The sequence below is a fragment of the Nanorana parkeri genome, unplaced genomic scaffold (genome assembly GCF_000935625.1).
Source record: "Nanorana parkeri isolate BGI_ZX_2015 unplaced genomic scaffold, ASM93562v1 scaffold192, whole genome shotgun sequence".
Taxonomy (NCBI): domain Eukaryota; kingdom Metazoa; phylum Chordata; class Amphibia; order Anura; family Dicroglossidae; genus Nanorana; species Nanorana parkeri.
Genome location: NW_017306460.1, coordinates 1275745 through 1292107, shown reverse-complemented (window position 1 = coordinate 1292107; position 16363 = coordinate 1275745). Strand labels below are relative to the sequence as shown.

Below are 16363 nucleotides of genomic sequence, written 5' to 3'. Positions count from 1 at the left end.
ATATATATATATAAATAAAAAGAAGAAGTTGGGAAAAAAAAGTCATTTTCGGTTTCTGCCTGACAAATTCTGCTATGTGAGGTGCGTTGCAGTGCCATTCATTCCAATGGCACCCCAAAAGCACCTCCCACCCACAGTGTGATCACCCGAACTGGAACATACGGTACAGCGATGCCGTGCGTTCCAGTGTAGTGCGATTGCAAAAAATTGAGCGTGCAGTTTTATTCTGAAAGAAACTGTATTTTGGTAACACTACATTTGTATATTTTATTTTAAACTAAGGATAGTATTTCATTTTTTCTATCTGATCAGAAAAAATAAATAAAAAAAAATCGGCCAACTAATAAATCATGAAAATAATTAGTTGCAGCCCTATGTGCACGAGTTCTAAAAAGTAAAGGGAGATCAATTTGCTCTTAGTACAAACGGCGACCATGAGAAGAATGGGAAAGAAAAGTAATATAAGGCACGCAAAGAATAAAGAGCCGGCAATTATCTAGCAGAATCTGTTTGGAGATTGTCATTATTAAACATTTCGAAGGCCTCATTCACACTGCGTTAAGTCGTGTAGGTGCGGCATGTAGCAGCCTGTTCTTCCCTATTGGAGTAGGCGGCCGTACGCACACCTGAACTTGACATCCGTGCGGGTCCAGGTGCCCGCACTCGGATGCAGACAGGATGGATCCTGTCTGCGTCTGAGCACGGATACCTGGACCCGATCGGGTGTGCATATGACAGCGTACGGCTGCGTCCTCCCACAGGGAGGAACACGCAACACCTGTACCTCCTGGGAATGGCCAGATACAGGCGAGCATGCTGCACGAAGTGTACGTCCCGACAATGCAGTGTAAATGAGGCCTAAAAGGTGACTGTCGTCATTTTAAAAGATATTTGGTAAAGTTTCACAATATTTTGAGTTTTACTTTTCAAGCTCCCCCTCCATCTTTGATTTCTAGATAATCTATCCTGCCTCTAGATGCTAATCTACAAATCTCCACATTTAACCACTATTAAAAATTGTGACAGGCACAAAACGACTTTAACCCCTTCATGACAGCTTGCTTTTGTATGCCTCCCATCACTAAGGGGTTAAAGTTAAACTTCAATAAATGTTCCTATGGAAAATACACTGCTTTCCCACCGCACTAAAAATCTGACTGCATTGCTGGATCAATGGACATCTTCTGTACATATACTAGCAAGTAATCTCTCAAACTCTTTATAATTTGTATATTTCTACATATAACAATATCAACATGTAAGCATCCTGTAAGCATTCTGTTAAGAGACTCTCCCAGGAACAAATCAAAAACAGGAGAAAAAAAATATTCATAACTTCTTCTTAAAATAACCAATAATACATTTCCCATTAGTATTAAAATCATTCTCCCCCACCCCCCCTAGGGGTCTCAACTAAAAAAAAAAGAAAAAAAAGCAAGGTAAACGACAACCCAAAATCAAATCCCTCCCAACCCTAAGGGCCCTGTCACGCCATGTCCAGACCAGATCTGCACACGTTTCTGCAAGTGTGGTTTTTAAGGGGTAATGTCATTATTCAAATTAATCTCTTCCTGCTCCATTACATAGCTTCTGTTGCGTTCCGGTGCGTAGTATTTGTGACACGTTCAGGTGCAGGAAAAATGTGACATGTAGCATTTTTTTCCCTTGTACTGGAACAGACTGGACTGGTGTGAACAAAGCCCCAAAATCACATACAAATTAATTGTGATGCATTTTTGGTGCGGAAGAAAAATTAACCGCATCTGATCCGGACATGGTGTGAATGGACCCCTAAACCACAAAAAAATAAATAAATTCAGTTTCCCCTCCTCCAATGGCCATGCAAATTAACCTCACATTACCCGACAGTGATGTCAGACTATTCATGGTTTCCATGTCACCATAAATTGTGGGTACCTATCCTGGGATCGGCTAATAACTCCTCCACCCTTCTTAAAAACTTTGTTTAAGCAGAAAACATTATCGACGAATGATTTCAGTCAAAAAAAAATAATGCAGTTCACAAATTTTATTTCCCTCCCTGAATATACACTATATTACCAAAAAGTATTGGGACGACGGCCTTTACACGCACATGAACTTCAATGGTATCCCAGTCTCAGTCCATAGGGGTTCGATATTGAGTTGGCCCACCCTTTGCCGCTATGACAGCTTCAACTCTTCTGGGAAGACATCCACAAGGTTTAGGAGTGAGTCTATGGCAGGGATGACCAAACTCCAGCCCTCCAGCTGTGGTGGAACTACAGATCCCATGAGGCTTTGCAAGATTCTCACAGCCACAGACATGACTCCCCAGAGAGAGATGCTTCATGGGATTTGTAGTGTCACAACAGCTGGAGGGCCAGAGTTTGGCCATCCCTGGTCTATGGGAATGTTTGACCATTCTTCCAGAAGATAGCAAGCAGATGTATGCAAAAAGTGTTAAAAAAACCCGCTTTAAAAGAGGTCAATAATGACCCGTCTCTTCCCCGCGCGCTCCCGTCCGAAAATGTGAAAATTCTCGGGCAGCCGCAGTTCACATTGTCGGCCAGGAGAGAGACAAGCTAAGCCTTTGGATGGCGTGCACCTGTATGCAGACACCGTGGGACAGGAAGTGCCAGCAAGGACAGAGGAGTCAGCGCTGGAGGGACAGATGAAAGGGACAGAAAAAGGATCAGATTAAAAGGAGAACTATGAGGCGAGTGCTTTTCACTCACCTTATCGTTCTAGCCGACCTGTGACAATGAGACTGTCACTAGTTTGTGTCCTCCCATTACCCTGAGAACTATGGGGGAAAACACTGACCCCATAGTTCTCCTTTAAGAAACATCATTTAAGGGACGTGCTTTAATTAACATGGGGGGGGGCTAAGCCCAACCCTTGAAAAAACAACCCCACCCCATAATCCCCCCTCCACCAAACTTTACACTTGGCACAATGCATTCAGGCAAGTACCGTTCTTCTGCTAACGGCCAAACCCAGACACATCCTTTGGCGTGCCAAACAGAGGTGTGATTCGTCACTCCAGAGAACACGTCTCCACTTCCCTAGAGTCCAGTGGCGGCGTGCTTTACACCACTGTATCTGACGCTTTGCATTGCACTTGGTGATGTAAGGCTTGGATGCAGCTGCTCGGCCATGGAAACCCGTTCTATGAAGCTCTCTACGCACTGTTGTGCCAATCTGAAGTTTGGAGGTCTGTAGCTATTGACTCTGCAGGCAGTTGGCGACTTCTGTGCACTGTAGCATGCGCTGACCACGCTCTGTCATTTTATGTGGCCTACCACTTCGTGGCCGAGTTGCTGTTGTTCCCAGTTGCTTCCATTTTGTTGTAATACAACAGGTGACCGTGGAATATTTAGTAGCAAGGAAATTTCACGGAACACTTGAATCCAATGATTTGGAGGGGTGTCCCAATACTTTTGGCAATATAGTGTGTGTGCAATCTGAGGAGCATCATACAATTCACAAATCATGAAAACGGCCTGAATACATGAATCACCTCAGATCAGAAAGACCTGCATGAAAATATCCAGGTGAATTGAAAATGAGCTAAACAGGGATTTTCCAAATCCCATCATCACTAGCAAACTATTAGGTTACTCAGAGAGTGTGCAATACCTGTACTTGTGATTTAATGCCCATGAACAGCTTCTGGATGGTTCCTAGTAAATGCACATTACCAAGTGTTGCCATAGACAAGACGTGTATATATCATATGAGGAAGGGAAAAGAGGTACATATTAGAGCTGCAGATAACTATTATTTTAAAAAACGGTTAGCCGATTAAGTTTGATTAAATCGGATAAAAAATTAAATGAAAAATAATTTTTTTTTAAATGGCTCCAGTGATGGGACTACTAATTTGATTTGAGATTGTAGTCCATCACAGGAACAAGCTTGGAGCGGTGGAAGTAAAAAAAAAAAAAAAAAAAAAAAAAAAGTGTGGTGTGCAATATAATGAAATGGATAGTGTAAAATTATACAGCAATGAATGCAAAAGGGCATCGGCTATAGAGGACTACAAATCCCAGCAATAGTACATTATACAGCACAATGCAGAATACCAGCAGCTATAGAGGAATACAACAAATCCCAGCAATAGTACATTATAGCCGGTATTCTGCATTGCGCTGTATAATGTATTATTGCTGGGTTTTGTAGTCCTCTATAGCTAGTGGTATTCTGCATTGCACCACTGTATAATGTACTATTGCTGGGATTTGTTGTACTCTATAGCTGGTGGTGTTCTGCATTGCATCACTGTATAATGTACTATTGCTGGGATTTGTTGTACTCCTCTATAGCTGGTGGTATTCTGCATTGCGCTGTATAATGTATTATTGCTGGGATTTGTAGTCTTCTATACAGCGCAATGCAGAATACCACCAGCTATATAGGAATACAAATCCCAGCAATACATTATAGAGCACCATGTGTGGGAAAGTGCAGGCTTACCTGAGCAGTCTTCCAGCAATTTGCTTCTGAGATCGGGCCTGTCTATCTGCGGCTGTCATCCCCCCACACCTGCTCCTCCTTACTTCTTCTCCCCGTGTCCCTGTGCCGATCGTGGATGTGGGCGGGCGGTAAACGTGATGCCGGGAGGATGTACGGCGTGGATGCGGGCGGGTCTGGCAGCGGCGAGCGTGAGGCGGGGTGCGGCGCGCAGCGTTTGTGGAGCCTTAAACAGGGCTGATCGGAAGCCGATTAATCGATGATTGAAAAAGTTGACAACTTTTTCAATAATCGATTTAGTCGATTAGTTGTTGCAGCCCTAGTACATATCTTTATGTAAGAGACTTCGCCATTCCCCCTGTGACAAAATTACAAGATAAAGCAGTTAAGGTTTTAATGACCAATACCCAGCAAAATGAAAACAAAATGGCCACCCTTCACACATACATGGCTAATGAAGGTTTTTAAACCATCCCTTTAGTAATGTATCAATGGATGATACTTTCATATACTGGTTTTGCAAGTCAATCAAAGTGATCCTCCAGAAGGAATGTAATAGGATAATGGATAAAAAAAAATGAGGCAAAAGATATACGTGTATGTAACTGGACACTACATAAACAATGATGATAGTCACAAGATTAACATCCGTCAATGTATATTGACTTCAAACAGTGCCAATGACATGAAAAGCAGCATTTGTAACAGTAAAAGCAATTAATCCTGAACATCTACCCCTTCTTCCAGTGCCAAAAACAATGCTAGACCGACAGCATAATGAAATAGAATTGCAGAACTACCTGCTCTTAGCCGGATATCTGCTCTGAAGGGAATTGTGAGAAGACTGAGACAGATTTCAGAAGCTTACATTAGCAGCATTTGAAATATATGAAATGTTTATTTTTGGAGTTTTGCGTGGAATGTGTCAGGTTAGGCTTTTTTCTCCACTTTTTTTGTCTCATACCAATAGAAAACAAAAGAAATAAACATGAGAATGCCTAAACATTTTTTAATTGCAACAATTTTCTATGCAAAGTGGTGCATTATCTGATAGAAATGCAGGGGTGCAACATGTAGAAAACATGGTCACGACGATCTGCTGAAGTTCAAACCGAGCATAAGAATGGGGAAAAGATGGTGATTTAAGTGAGCATGGTATGGTTGTTGGTGCCAGACAGGCTGGTCTAAGTATTACTTATCTGCTGCTGATCCACTAGAATTTTCATGTGTAACCATCTGCAAGGACTCACCAAAACTGGACAATAGAAGATTGGAAAAACGTTGCCTGGTCTGATGCGTCTCGATTTCTGCTGCAACATCCGGATGGTCAGGATCTGGCATAAACATGAAAGCATGGTTCCATCCTGCCTTGTAATAAACTGTTCGGGCTGTTGGTGGTGTACTGGTGTGGTGGATATTTTCTTGGCACACTTTAGGCCCCTTTGTACCAACTGAGCATCGTGTAAATGCCACAGCCTACCTGAGTATTGTTGCTGACCAGGTCCATCCCTTTATGGCTACCGTATATTGACCCCATCTTCTGATGACTACTTCCAGCTAAAATCATCTCAAACTTGCTTTTTGTACAGTATAATGAGTTCAAAGTACTCAAATGGCATTCACAGTCACCAGATCTCAATCCAATAGAGAACCTTTGAGATGTGGTGGAACGGGAGATTCACTTCATGGATGTACAGCTGACAAATCTGTAGCAACTGTGCGATGCCAATGTTGTGTCAATGTGGACCAAACGCTCAAAGGAATGTTTCCAACACCTTGTTGACTTAAGGCAGCTGTGAAGACAAAAAGGGGGTCCAACCCAGTACTAGCAAGGTATGCTTAATAAAGTGGTCAGTGAGTGTATATAGGAATTTTTAGTAACAGTTTCTCTTAGTTGACTGGATACTGCATTAAAAGTTTGTTTTTAAAGATTTTTTACATCTGTGGCGTATTTTTTTTTTAAACCAGGTTGAATTACGGGTGACTACTTCTCGACTGTGCAATTGGGAAACGGAAGCTTTGAGTATGTGGTACAAGTGTATATTGGCCCAGCTTAGCAATGCACAGTAAGCATTCGGAGGATGAAGCCAATGTCCAGGAGAACACTGCTTATCATTACACAAACAGCTGACTGACGTACTTGGCTCAGAAATGGAATCACTAGAAATACTCAATTGAAAGGCTAAATTTTGATTCTCACCAATAAATTGTCTCCTACAATATCGAGTATGTGGGCTGGGAGTACATCTTACAAAAATACAATTATTTGGGGATTGGTTATTGCCTCAGGTCAGGTCTAGAACCAACACATGCATGAATGCCAAGTATATAGTGCATATTACGACACCTGGCACTTCTACAGCACATTATCCTCACAAAAACATCCACAAATTCCTCCACTATCTCCTGAGACTGCGGCTCACATCCTCCTGCTAACATTTTCCTTAGCAAGCTGGCAAGTGCCGATCTTTTCCAGATAGCCAAGGGCTGGAATTGGAGCCTCCCTGATCTGGACAAGAGAAAGTCAAGTTAACAAGCTGAAAGGAAAAATTCATGTTAACCAAGTTTCCTCCTCATTACCCATCAACACTGCAATTAATCACTACACATTTAACTGGTAAATTGCTAGGTCAGCAGGAGGGGGGTAATTGACCGCCCTGACTTTTTTGTTTTTCTTAAATTGAAAACAAATGTTATTGACTTGCTATAAAGTAATGTGGGCCAGTGTTTTATTATCGTCTGTGTACAGTGATTTGCTTATATTCAGGTACAAAGGGAATGTATGTGTAGGTGTTTTGTGATTAGATTTTATGATTAGGATGAAATGATCAAATATATTTGAAAACTTAGTCTCTTAAATGAGAAATATTGATTATGAATGTTTCCAATTTCCTACTTGCAACCATTTTCTACTATTTTGTCAAGTAATTTACTGGCAATAGGCCGAGGTGCTTTATTAGGAAGCCCTCTATGGTTTGCAAGAAAACGAAGCAGATTGTATTAAATACTTCTAGTTCTAGCACTTTGCAGTGCACTTTAATATCTAAGCTCACTGATAATGCACTATGCAAGAAAAGGTGTCAATAAATCAGGCAATGTAAAGAATCATAAGGAATTTAAATGCAAGCTGGTATGACCCAAACACAGTAAAAATACTAGAAGCTAAAATAGTATTTCCCAAACTGTAGAATGCCACCACAAGTGGCCACTGCAGGGAGCTGGATTTTATGGCAGAAATGCCTTCTGGGATCACACAATTACTCGAGCACAGACCTTGGCATTTTACGGCCCCTGGCCCACATCCAGGCCTTTGGCTGCTCCTGTCTGGACACGCACCTAGTGGTGGCTCTCTTCGGACCACGATCGGTGACCTGGTTATGTCTGGATGCAAGTGGATGGTCAGCCTCCTAGGCCGATGTATCTATTGCCAGCCACAGCCCAGTGCAGGCTACCCTCCTCTGCAGTCATTGGTTGCTAGGACTGCCGGTAGTCCTAGCAACCAGTGATATCAAATGTGTTCCCCGCCTCAAGCATTACAGGTGCACTGAAGACTATCTTCAGTCCTCTCCTGCAGCCTGCTCAACCTCCGATCTCTGGCCTACTAATAAACTAGTAAACTAAGGTATGTGGGGACAATAAGGTATGTGGGGACAATAAGGTATGTGGGGACAATAAGGTAAGGGGGCACACTAATGGGGATATCAAAACCTTATAATTTACTGCTTTTTAAAAAGCAATAAAATACTAAGCAGAATTAAGTTTAGCCTATTGGTTCAGCCACCCCACAACAGTCAATTTCTCATGTGGTCCCTTTAGATTATCAATTGCCCACCCCTAATAGGGTATCAGCTACCAGGGGCAGAGATCACAGTTAGTGACATTAAAGTCTTAATTTTTTTCCCCTCCCCCCATGTTAATGAAAGCACTTACTTTAAATGATGTTTCTTAATCCGATCTTTCCTGTCGTTTTTATCTGTCCCTCCAGCGCTGCGGCGGGTCTCCGGTCCAGCGCTGACTCCTCTGTCCTTGCTGGCACTTCATGTCCCACGGTGTCTGCATGCGGGTGCACACATCCATAGACTTACCTTGTGTCTCTCGGCCAAAAATGTGAACTGCGCATGTGCCCGCCCCAAGATGCTTTGCGGCAGCCAGAGGATCTTCACATTTTCAGATGGGAGAGCGCAAGGAAGACAGGCGAGTATTAAAAACGGCTGTAACAGAGGTGTTTTTTTTACACTTTTGCATCGATCTACTGCTTGCTAGCAGTAGATCGATGCAAAAAAACCCGGAGGGTTTAATAACCCTTTAAGTGTGGAGAAGGAAATACCTTAAGTGGGTACTGGGAGAATATGTGGTAATTTGCAACAATATGAAAAGGTAAACTAAGTAATAAAAACAGCGAGCCAAGTTTAGGAAAAACTAAAACAACCTCAGGCAGCACATAATTTGAATGCATAGTTACATAAGTTGAAAAAAGTCTTACCAAGTTCAACCTACAGAGAAAAAAAAAAAAAACTTCCAAAAAACAGAACTCTATGTTAATCCAGCAGAAGGCAAACCACAGTATAAAACATGGTTCAATTTGTTCCAAAATGGGGGGAAAAAAAATTCTTCCTGATCCCATAAGGCTATCTCCCTGAACCCACAATCTGGTGATTTTTCTTTATAAAATGTTAATATCTAGTAATTATCTGTGCCTTTAGGAATACACCCAGATGTTTTATTCTTAAACAGTTAACTGAGCAAGTTGGCCCCCGTGGAATTATTCCACATTTTCACAGATCTAACTGTGACAAAGCCTTTCCGTATGCAAAGGTGAAACCAATTTTCTTCCAGACAGAGTTCTCCGTTTTTTGCAGTGACTTTAAAGTGAATAATTTTTCACCAAACTCAATATATGGACCGTTTATGCATTGTGATCATATCCTCCTTAACCGCCTCTTCAGGAGAGAACAAATTCAGTTCAGCTAATCTTTCCTCACAGCGGAGCTCTTCCATGCCTCTTATCAGTTTAGTTGCTCTTCTCTGCATTGGTTCCACAATATCCATGCAACTGAGCTGCATAATCCAGATGAGGTCTTACTAATGCTTCGAGCATCTTCAGAAACAATGCTATAAAAAGAGCAGGCATATGGGTATTCGAGTACATATAGCACTTAAAAGGAAGTGTGGGGGGATTATAGTACAGTTATTTCAGATATGAACAACAAAGTCCTAGAACAGAGCTTTTTTTCATTAAATTCAAAGAACTAGATCTAAAGAATGTTACATGGTACATACAGGTGTGTGTACTCAGCACTCAAAGTAATCAAAATTCTGCACTTCAGCATCAACAGACTGGCTCTGTCCCAAGATATCTGCTAGCGATAGTCCCATTGCCCTCATAAGAAAGCACCAATACCAATCTGCCAAAAGCTTTTGTGTGTACTTGTGCCAAGAACAAAATAGAGTGTGTGGGCGCACAAATGTCAAAGTACGACCTGACAAAGTATTTCATATGGTCCAACTGATCCACTTGACGCATTCAACTTACTTATACATTTATTCAACTGGTGGACGAACTGTCTGACAAGTCTTTTTCAAGATTTCTATCTCAGTCTTTCCGTGTCCATTGACAAAAGTCAACTCTGAGCTCATTTGTCAACTAGCTGTATACAGATATATCTGTTGAACCAAAGAATGATGACGCCAAGCATTTCTACTCCCAGAGATGATATATAAGCTTTGAATTTAGTAAATGTGAACAGAACAAAATAACTTTCACTCTACAGACCCAATTAAGGAGGACACGAAATACTACTCAAAGGGAAGAGTTTGCCTTACAGTGACACTGCCATAGGAAAAATATGGGGGCTGCCAGTGCAGACATTTTTTAAATGTTAGTTACTGGGCAGGTTCGGGAGTCAAAACCTTTGAGTCACAGACTTCGGACGTACATGCTGTAAAATCAGTGCAAGAATACCTTATTTTTACCAGGTCAGAGATACAGGAAGTACTGGAACCCGAACCAAAGCACCTGGATAACAGCCAGGCAATAAACACTCCCAAAAGAGACCAGCAATGGCAGTCCCCAGGACAGAGTCACTTTAAAGAAAACCTGTGGTGAAGGCGCATGGAGGCTGCCATAGTGGATTCTTTTTCTGAAAATACTAGTTCCTACTGTCATGCCAATTTAATTGTAGCCAACATTGACCGGACGCCCTACATGTCTTGGGGTTGACATATAAGCTCCCTGCCAGACATCAACTTGCAAGCAGCCGGCTTTCTATTATTCCCTTGGTTGGCTCTTGTACTTTCTTTAGTATGAGTGGGCATGTGGGGAGGAATGCTTGAATGACCACAACGCAGCAGGAACCCCCCTGTAACTGCTGCAGCATACAGAACAGGCAATTTACATGCAGTAACTGTGTTAGTGATGTCTCTGCTGCTAGACTATGTAAGCTATAAATGTTGCCCTTGCCATGTCCTGCTTATGCTGCCATGAAGATAGGGGATTTCTTGGCACCTCTATCAGCACTGTACTAGTACTGATGTGGTCCTCTGCCAGGCCAGTGTAAAAGCACAGCACTGAATGATGCAATATGACAAGGGAGCTCTCCGCTTCCCTATCATGGCTGTACTAGTGCAGTCATGACTTTCAGCATGAAAATTTATATTTTTATTGACCACTTCTGTATGTCACTTTGAGGGGGCAGTGCTGATAGACTTGTTGAAGGCATTGGCATGGAAAGCCAGATAATGGCTAAAAGCAGGACAGGCCTAGGTGATTTGCAGACGGTATTCCACCTACTAAAGGCAGCACTGACACTGTACCTCCTTGAACTATGAGGTGTTAACATGACTGATTACTGTGTACAATAGAGACAGAAGGGGCAACTGGTCAGAGATCAAAAAGACTCACGGGCCATGTTTCAGGCAGATTAGAGGCAAAGCTACTAAATTTATTATAGGAATACATTTTTGGGTGAAGTCAAGGCTATGGCTTTGGAATTGGAGCATTTTTAGAGCATTAAAAATTTAACTTTAGCATGGGCCACATGTACACTAACAGATTTATAAAACAGCTAACAGCAGTGCACTGTGCTGCTGCTGTGTGGGGACCTGAATGGAGCATATGCACTGTACACTCCACAAAGTAAAAAAAAACAGTGAGCGCTCCAGCAATGTGATACAACCCACACTGCCGGAGCTGCCACAGCACACTAGCCTGCCTGGTGAAATGCAGCGTTTTGGTGGACAGCTATGGTGAATAGGTCCCAACCATACTTTAAGTGGAAGCACTTTCACCCTTTAAGCTTTAGTGTGACTAAAGCACATTCACCAAAATACCACTATATTTCTTCAGGGTTAAGCACCATTAACTTTTCAAATGATCTCTAGACCAAATTCTGAAGAGGTGCTCAAAAAGTGGATTAAAAACAAAAACACAAAAACAAAATATCTTAAAATATTAAATAACCTAAAAGAATAAAAATGGCTTTAAATTGACAAACTGTGGGAGAGTTAAAGCCCCTTTCAGGCTGATTGCTGTGTCTCCCCTGGGGAGATTCACCCTCTCCATTTCCCTGATTATTGTCATTAGAAAAGAGTTATGGGAAATCCAAAATCTTACAATTGTCATAAGAACCTAAACAGATGGAACATTTTTCAATAAAGTACACTCCTCTTCTGGTGAAACTATGGAGACATTTCCTTTTACAATTTAATCTACAACTGGGACAGAAAGTAAAGGGGCCGTGTCCCCAATGGCAAACAAACAGCAAACCCCGACAGCAGCTTTAAACCATTCCCTACTTCATCCAAAAGCTAAAAAAAGAAGGTTTTACACTTAGACCAATGTTTAAGATTTAAAAATAACTATCAGATTTTCACAGTCATCTTTTCCAAGTATGGTAGTGATCTATTACAGTAGTCATATGACAATGCTGATGAATGGTGTTCCCAACTCCTACTTTAACGTGCAACAGATCACCACCATCTTTATGAAAATTATTCTTGCACAAGGTCTAAAAAGATAAGATACAAAAGCTGACCCCTAATAGTAAATAAAACAAAAGCATTTTACATTGATATGCCATCACTTTTTTTGCATCTAACCCAAGAAAATCCACTGTGTTCTAGCCAAAGAAATGTTAATCCACATATTTACAATACTTTGAAAGGGTTAAATATTTCAGAATGGTTTCATGACATTTACAGTTTCATAATCTGGGAAAGTCTGTCATACAAATAAAAGTGAAAGCCCACAGGGTGTAAAGATGTTCAGGTTCCCGGCGAGAGTTCTTTACCCTAGAAATTCCTGCTCAGACACGCTGCTAGTTACTAATACATGACCAAGTGCCTGGGTTTCCTGTACAACATAGGGCTCACTGGCCTTCCTTGGGAAGAACTTTTAAGAGCTGAGCCTTCATAAAAATAAGCACATTTAGGCCTAAGTTTCACGTTCTAAGAAAAAACTAAATATCCAATAACGCTCAACAGAAAAGGTCGGCTAACGCAAATCCCATCATAGATTTATGCAGTTATGGAAAGGAATGATGTGATGTTCTAGCTGGATAATTAGCATCTGTGGAGTTGGAGTAAAATGCCATTTTGCAATACCAATTGGTTGTAAACGATGGAAGGCGCAATTCACAAGGTATAAAAGATTGTTATGCCATAACAAGCATCTGAAAACAACAATCACTATGGAAAACTCCACAAAGTGTTCTAGCTTAGCAAACTAGTCCTCAACTGTGCCTGTTGTCCGGGAGCTCAGTGGAATCTCAAATATTATCAGATGCAGGAGGAAACATGCACTAGATACCTATTTTTACCAGCATATTCCTCCGTGGATCATGTAGTGATCGCAAAGTACAGGAAACACCTTTTTAGGTTTCCTACTGTATGAAATCTAAAAAAAGTTCCCCTGTGACAACAGAAATCAAAGCTTCACATTTAGAAAACAAAATGTCAGCAGTTTTTATACAATGCACAAAATATAATAATTCGACCCTCCTGCTCATATTTTGATTCTCTGTATTTTTACAGTGCAAAAACTTTGCAAAGCAGGAAGTGATATGTATAGTGAGGCAATGAGGGGACAATGAGGTAGACGATGGGGCACAGTTTTTCAAAATTAAGAAATAGGCTCCTTACTGGGAAGAAAAAAAATATCACAAGTAATCATAAGTTGGTTTGTAGTACACCTGTATTTTACCTGTGGGTTATTGGCTTCCACCAACTTGCACTGTCTCAGGAAGAGTTTCAGATTGCCCCAGTTCATGTAAGGCAGCAATACCATAGGCTTTTCTCCATCCTCTATACAGACATGTCCAACGGGAAGTAGGTTCCTAAATAATCAAAAAGGAAAAAAAATTAAAAACGGGAATACTATAAAGCATCAGCCTCTTCGCTTCACTTACTATGTGTCAGTTTTCATATGTGTTTATGACTGTTGGCTTAACCAAGTTTCATCAGCAAAAGAGAAGTAAAGGCAAACCTTCTCCTATTGGGAAAGCCACGGGTGTGGCTGGGCAGAGACTGAAAAAGGCACCGGATGCTCACATGCATCCACAACACATCTGAATGTAGCCTTAAAGTGGAACTATACTTAAAATCTAAAAATCCAGCTTACTAACAAGGATTCATTCCATATTCATGTGACAAAACAACATGAATAAAAATAAAACAAAAACATACATATCCTGATCAGAAGTAGCACAGCACTCTTGCACATGGGACAGTGCCTACCCTTCATTCTAACATGACAAGAAGGCATATCCCACACTCTGCTTCTGATTACATTGATGGCATCATCAGGGGCTACCTCTGGAATCAGAAAGTGCTGTATTGTGATAACTTGCACCTTCACAAATAAGATGGCTTGCTGGCAGCCGCAAACAGCACTGCATTGCATGAAAAGGTGGGCCTAGGCAAAAGAACGGCTGCAAAGAGACTATAATAAGTGTTGTACAGTATGAACAAATTGTCTCGTCACTGTTTGAAGGGAAAAAATGCAAAAGTCTAGGTCCGCTTTAAGTGTCTGAGTTGTCCGCATCTACCTGGTGCAAGCTGCCATCATTTTGCTGGTCTATCAGTTCTGCAATTAGGACCCAAAGTAGTGTAAAAGCACCAAAAGAAACTAGATGGCTCATCTTTTAGATGTAGTTACAGCAATGGGATACTGATCAGTTGGACTATAAACTAATACCGACTGCAGCAGATGGTCTTTAGGGGAGGACCCTCTAAGATGTTGGATTCTTTTGTGCCCATGTTAAAGTGTATCTAAACCCAAGAACAAATATGCAATATATTGTACCTTAACAGTCCTTAATGTGGTGGTTGTATTGATATTCACTTTCCAACCCTGTGTTTCATTATTTTTACCTGGTAAGCCTGCCAGTAGCACATTTCCTGTACTAGGGGGACAACACTCACTAACTGTACCAAGTCTGTAGAGGAGCCACATTGTCAACTAAGGACAGACTATACAACCCCTCCTCTTCTCTTCCATAATCTATAGAGGTGTTTAGTAGCCCACAGCAAGTTCATGGAACAAACACAACCAATAGCGTAGTACAGGCATAAAAAAACAGGAAGTCAGCAGCTCACAAAATGTTTGGAAGATCAATTTTTTTTTTTTTGCATTTTGTTTGTGTTGATCTGATAAACACTTTTAATTGGTACATTTAAAACAGAGTAAAAGGGTGCAAATAAGAAGTTATTTGTTTGCTTTACACACACTTAGGCCTTGTTCACACCAAGCGCGGAGCAGGTGAAGAGCAGTTACAGACCGGATCAAAACTGCGTCCAATGTATTCCCATGGTATTTTTTGCTCCAGTTCACATCGCAGCATGCAGTTCCAGAGCAGGTGAAAAAACTGCAGCAAGCCCTATTTTACCTGCTCTGGAACACATGCAAACGCATCAAAAACGCATGCAAATGCCTGGAACGCACTGAAAGCCCATGTTAAACTAATTTCTTTTTTAAAACCAAAAACGGCCCGGAAAGCATAAAAAATGCAGCTTAAACCCACTGCACTGCGTGTGCAGAAACCTGAGCGGATCTGCTCTGCATTTGATGTGAACAAGGCCTAAGAGTGGCATTGAGGAAAACGGCAGCATTTCGGGGAAGGGACATTCATGATATGTTTCCCGTTAGAAGAAGCAATGAAACTCAGGAGTAAATACAACTTGCAGGTCTTTGCTTTAAAGAGGTTACTTAGAGTTGGTGGATGTTTCCAACATCTGCAGATGTGTGCAGCATTGCTAAATGTACTCTACAGCAGGGGAAGAGAAATTGGCATTTCTTCAGAGTTCAAACCTGGTACACTAACACTGAACCTCTCCCCACAGGGCAGAATTGAGTTAAACAATCACATCAGTATTTAATGTGTCCTCAAAACAGAAAAAATTATTTCGAAATACGTGCCCAGACACAGTGAATTTGCCTACGGCTAGAAAAATATATGTATAAAAAACAAACCATCACTGAACAGAGTAAACAGTATTAGAATTCAATAACCAAGTTTGGTATATACAGAAGCAAAAAAAAAAAAATGTATTGTTCTGAGGATTCTCCAAAATGTCACCCTGTTGATGTTACTTATTTCTGAAGAAACTGCATCATTCTCATTTGATGGGGGTTAGCCATAAGAGTACACTGTCCATGGGATTGGAAGTCATTGTGGAATCCTAATACATCAGTTTGGTGTTATCTGCACACATTAAAGTTCATTTACTAATGGAGTTGAGAATCTTCACACAACAAAATGTGGATGTTCTCTTCAATTGTCCAATTATGTAAAAAGCCAAATCCTGATGACACATCTGGACATGGAGTATTCAAAGTGAAAAGGAATTTTCACATGACTGGACTATTGAAGTGTTTATTGTATGAAGAATCTTTTCTGCTGCTACTCGTCTC

The 16363-nt window shown here is 41.1% G+C and overlaps 1 protein-coding gene across 1 annotated transcript in view; it reads right to left on the bottom strand.

Moving 5' to 3' along the window:
* Positions 1-16363, bottom strand: part of RYK (receptor-like tyrosine kinase) — a 112156-nt gene that overhangs the window by 18720 nt on the left and 77073 nt on the right. Inside the window, exon 12 of the mRNA XM_018555326.1 lies at positions 13655-13787. Within this exon, the coding sequence (XP_018410828.1) occupies positions 13655-13787 (133 nt within the window). The remainder of the gene's footprint in view (positions 1-13654; positions 13788-16363) is intronic.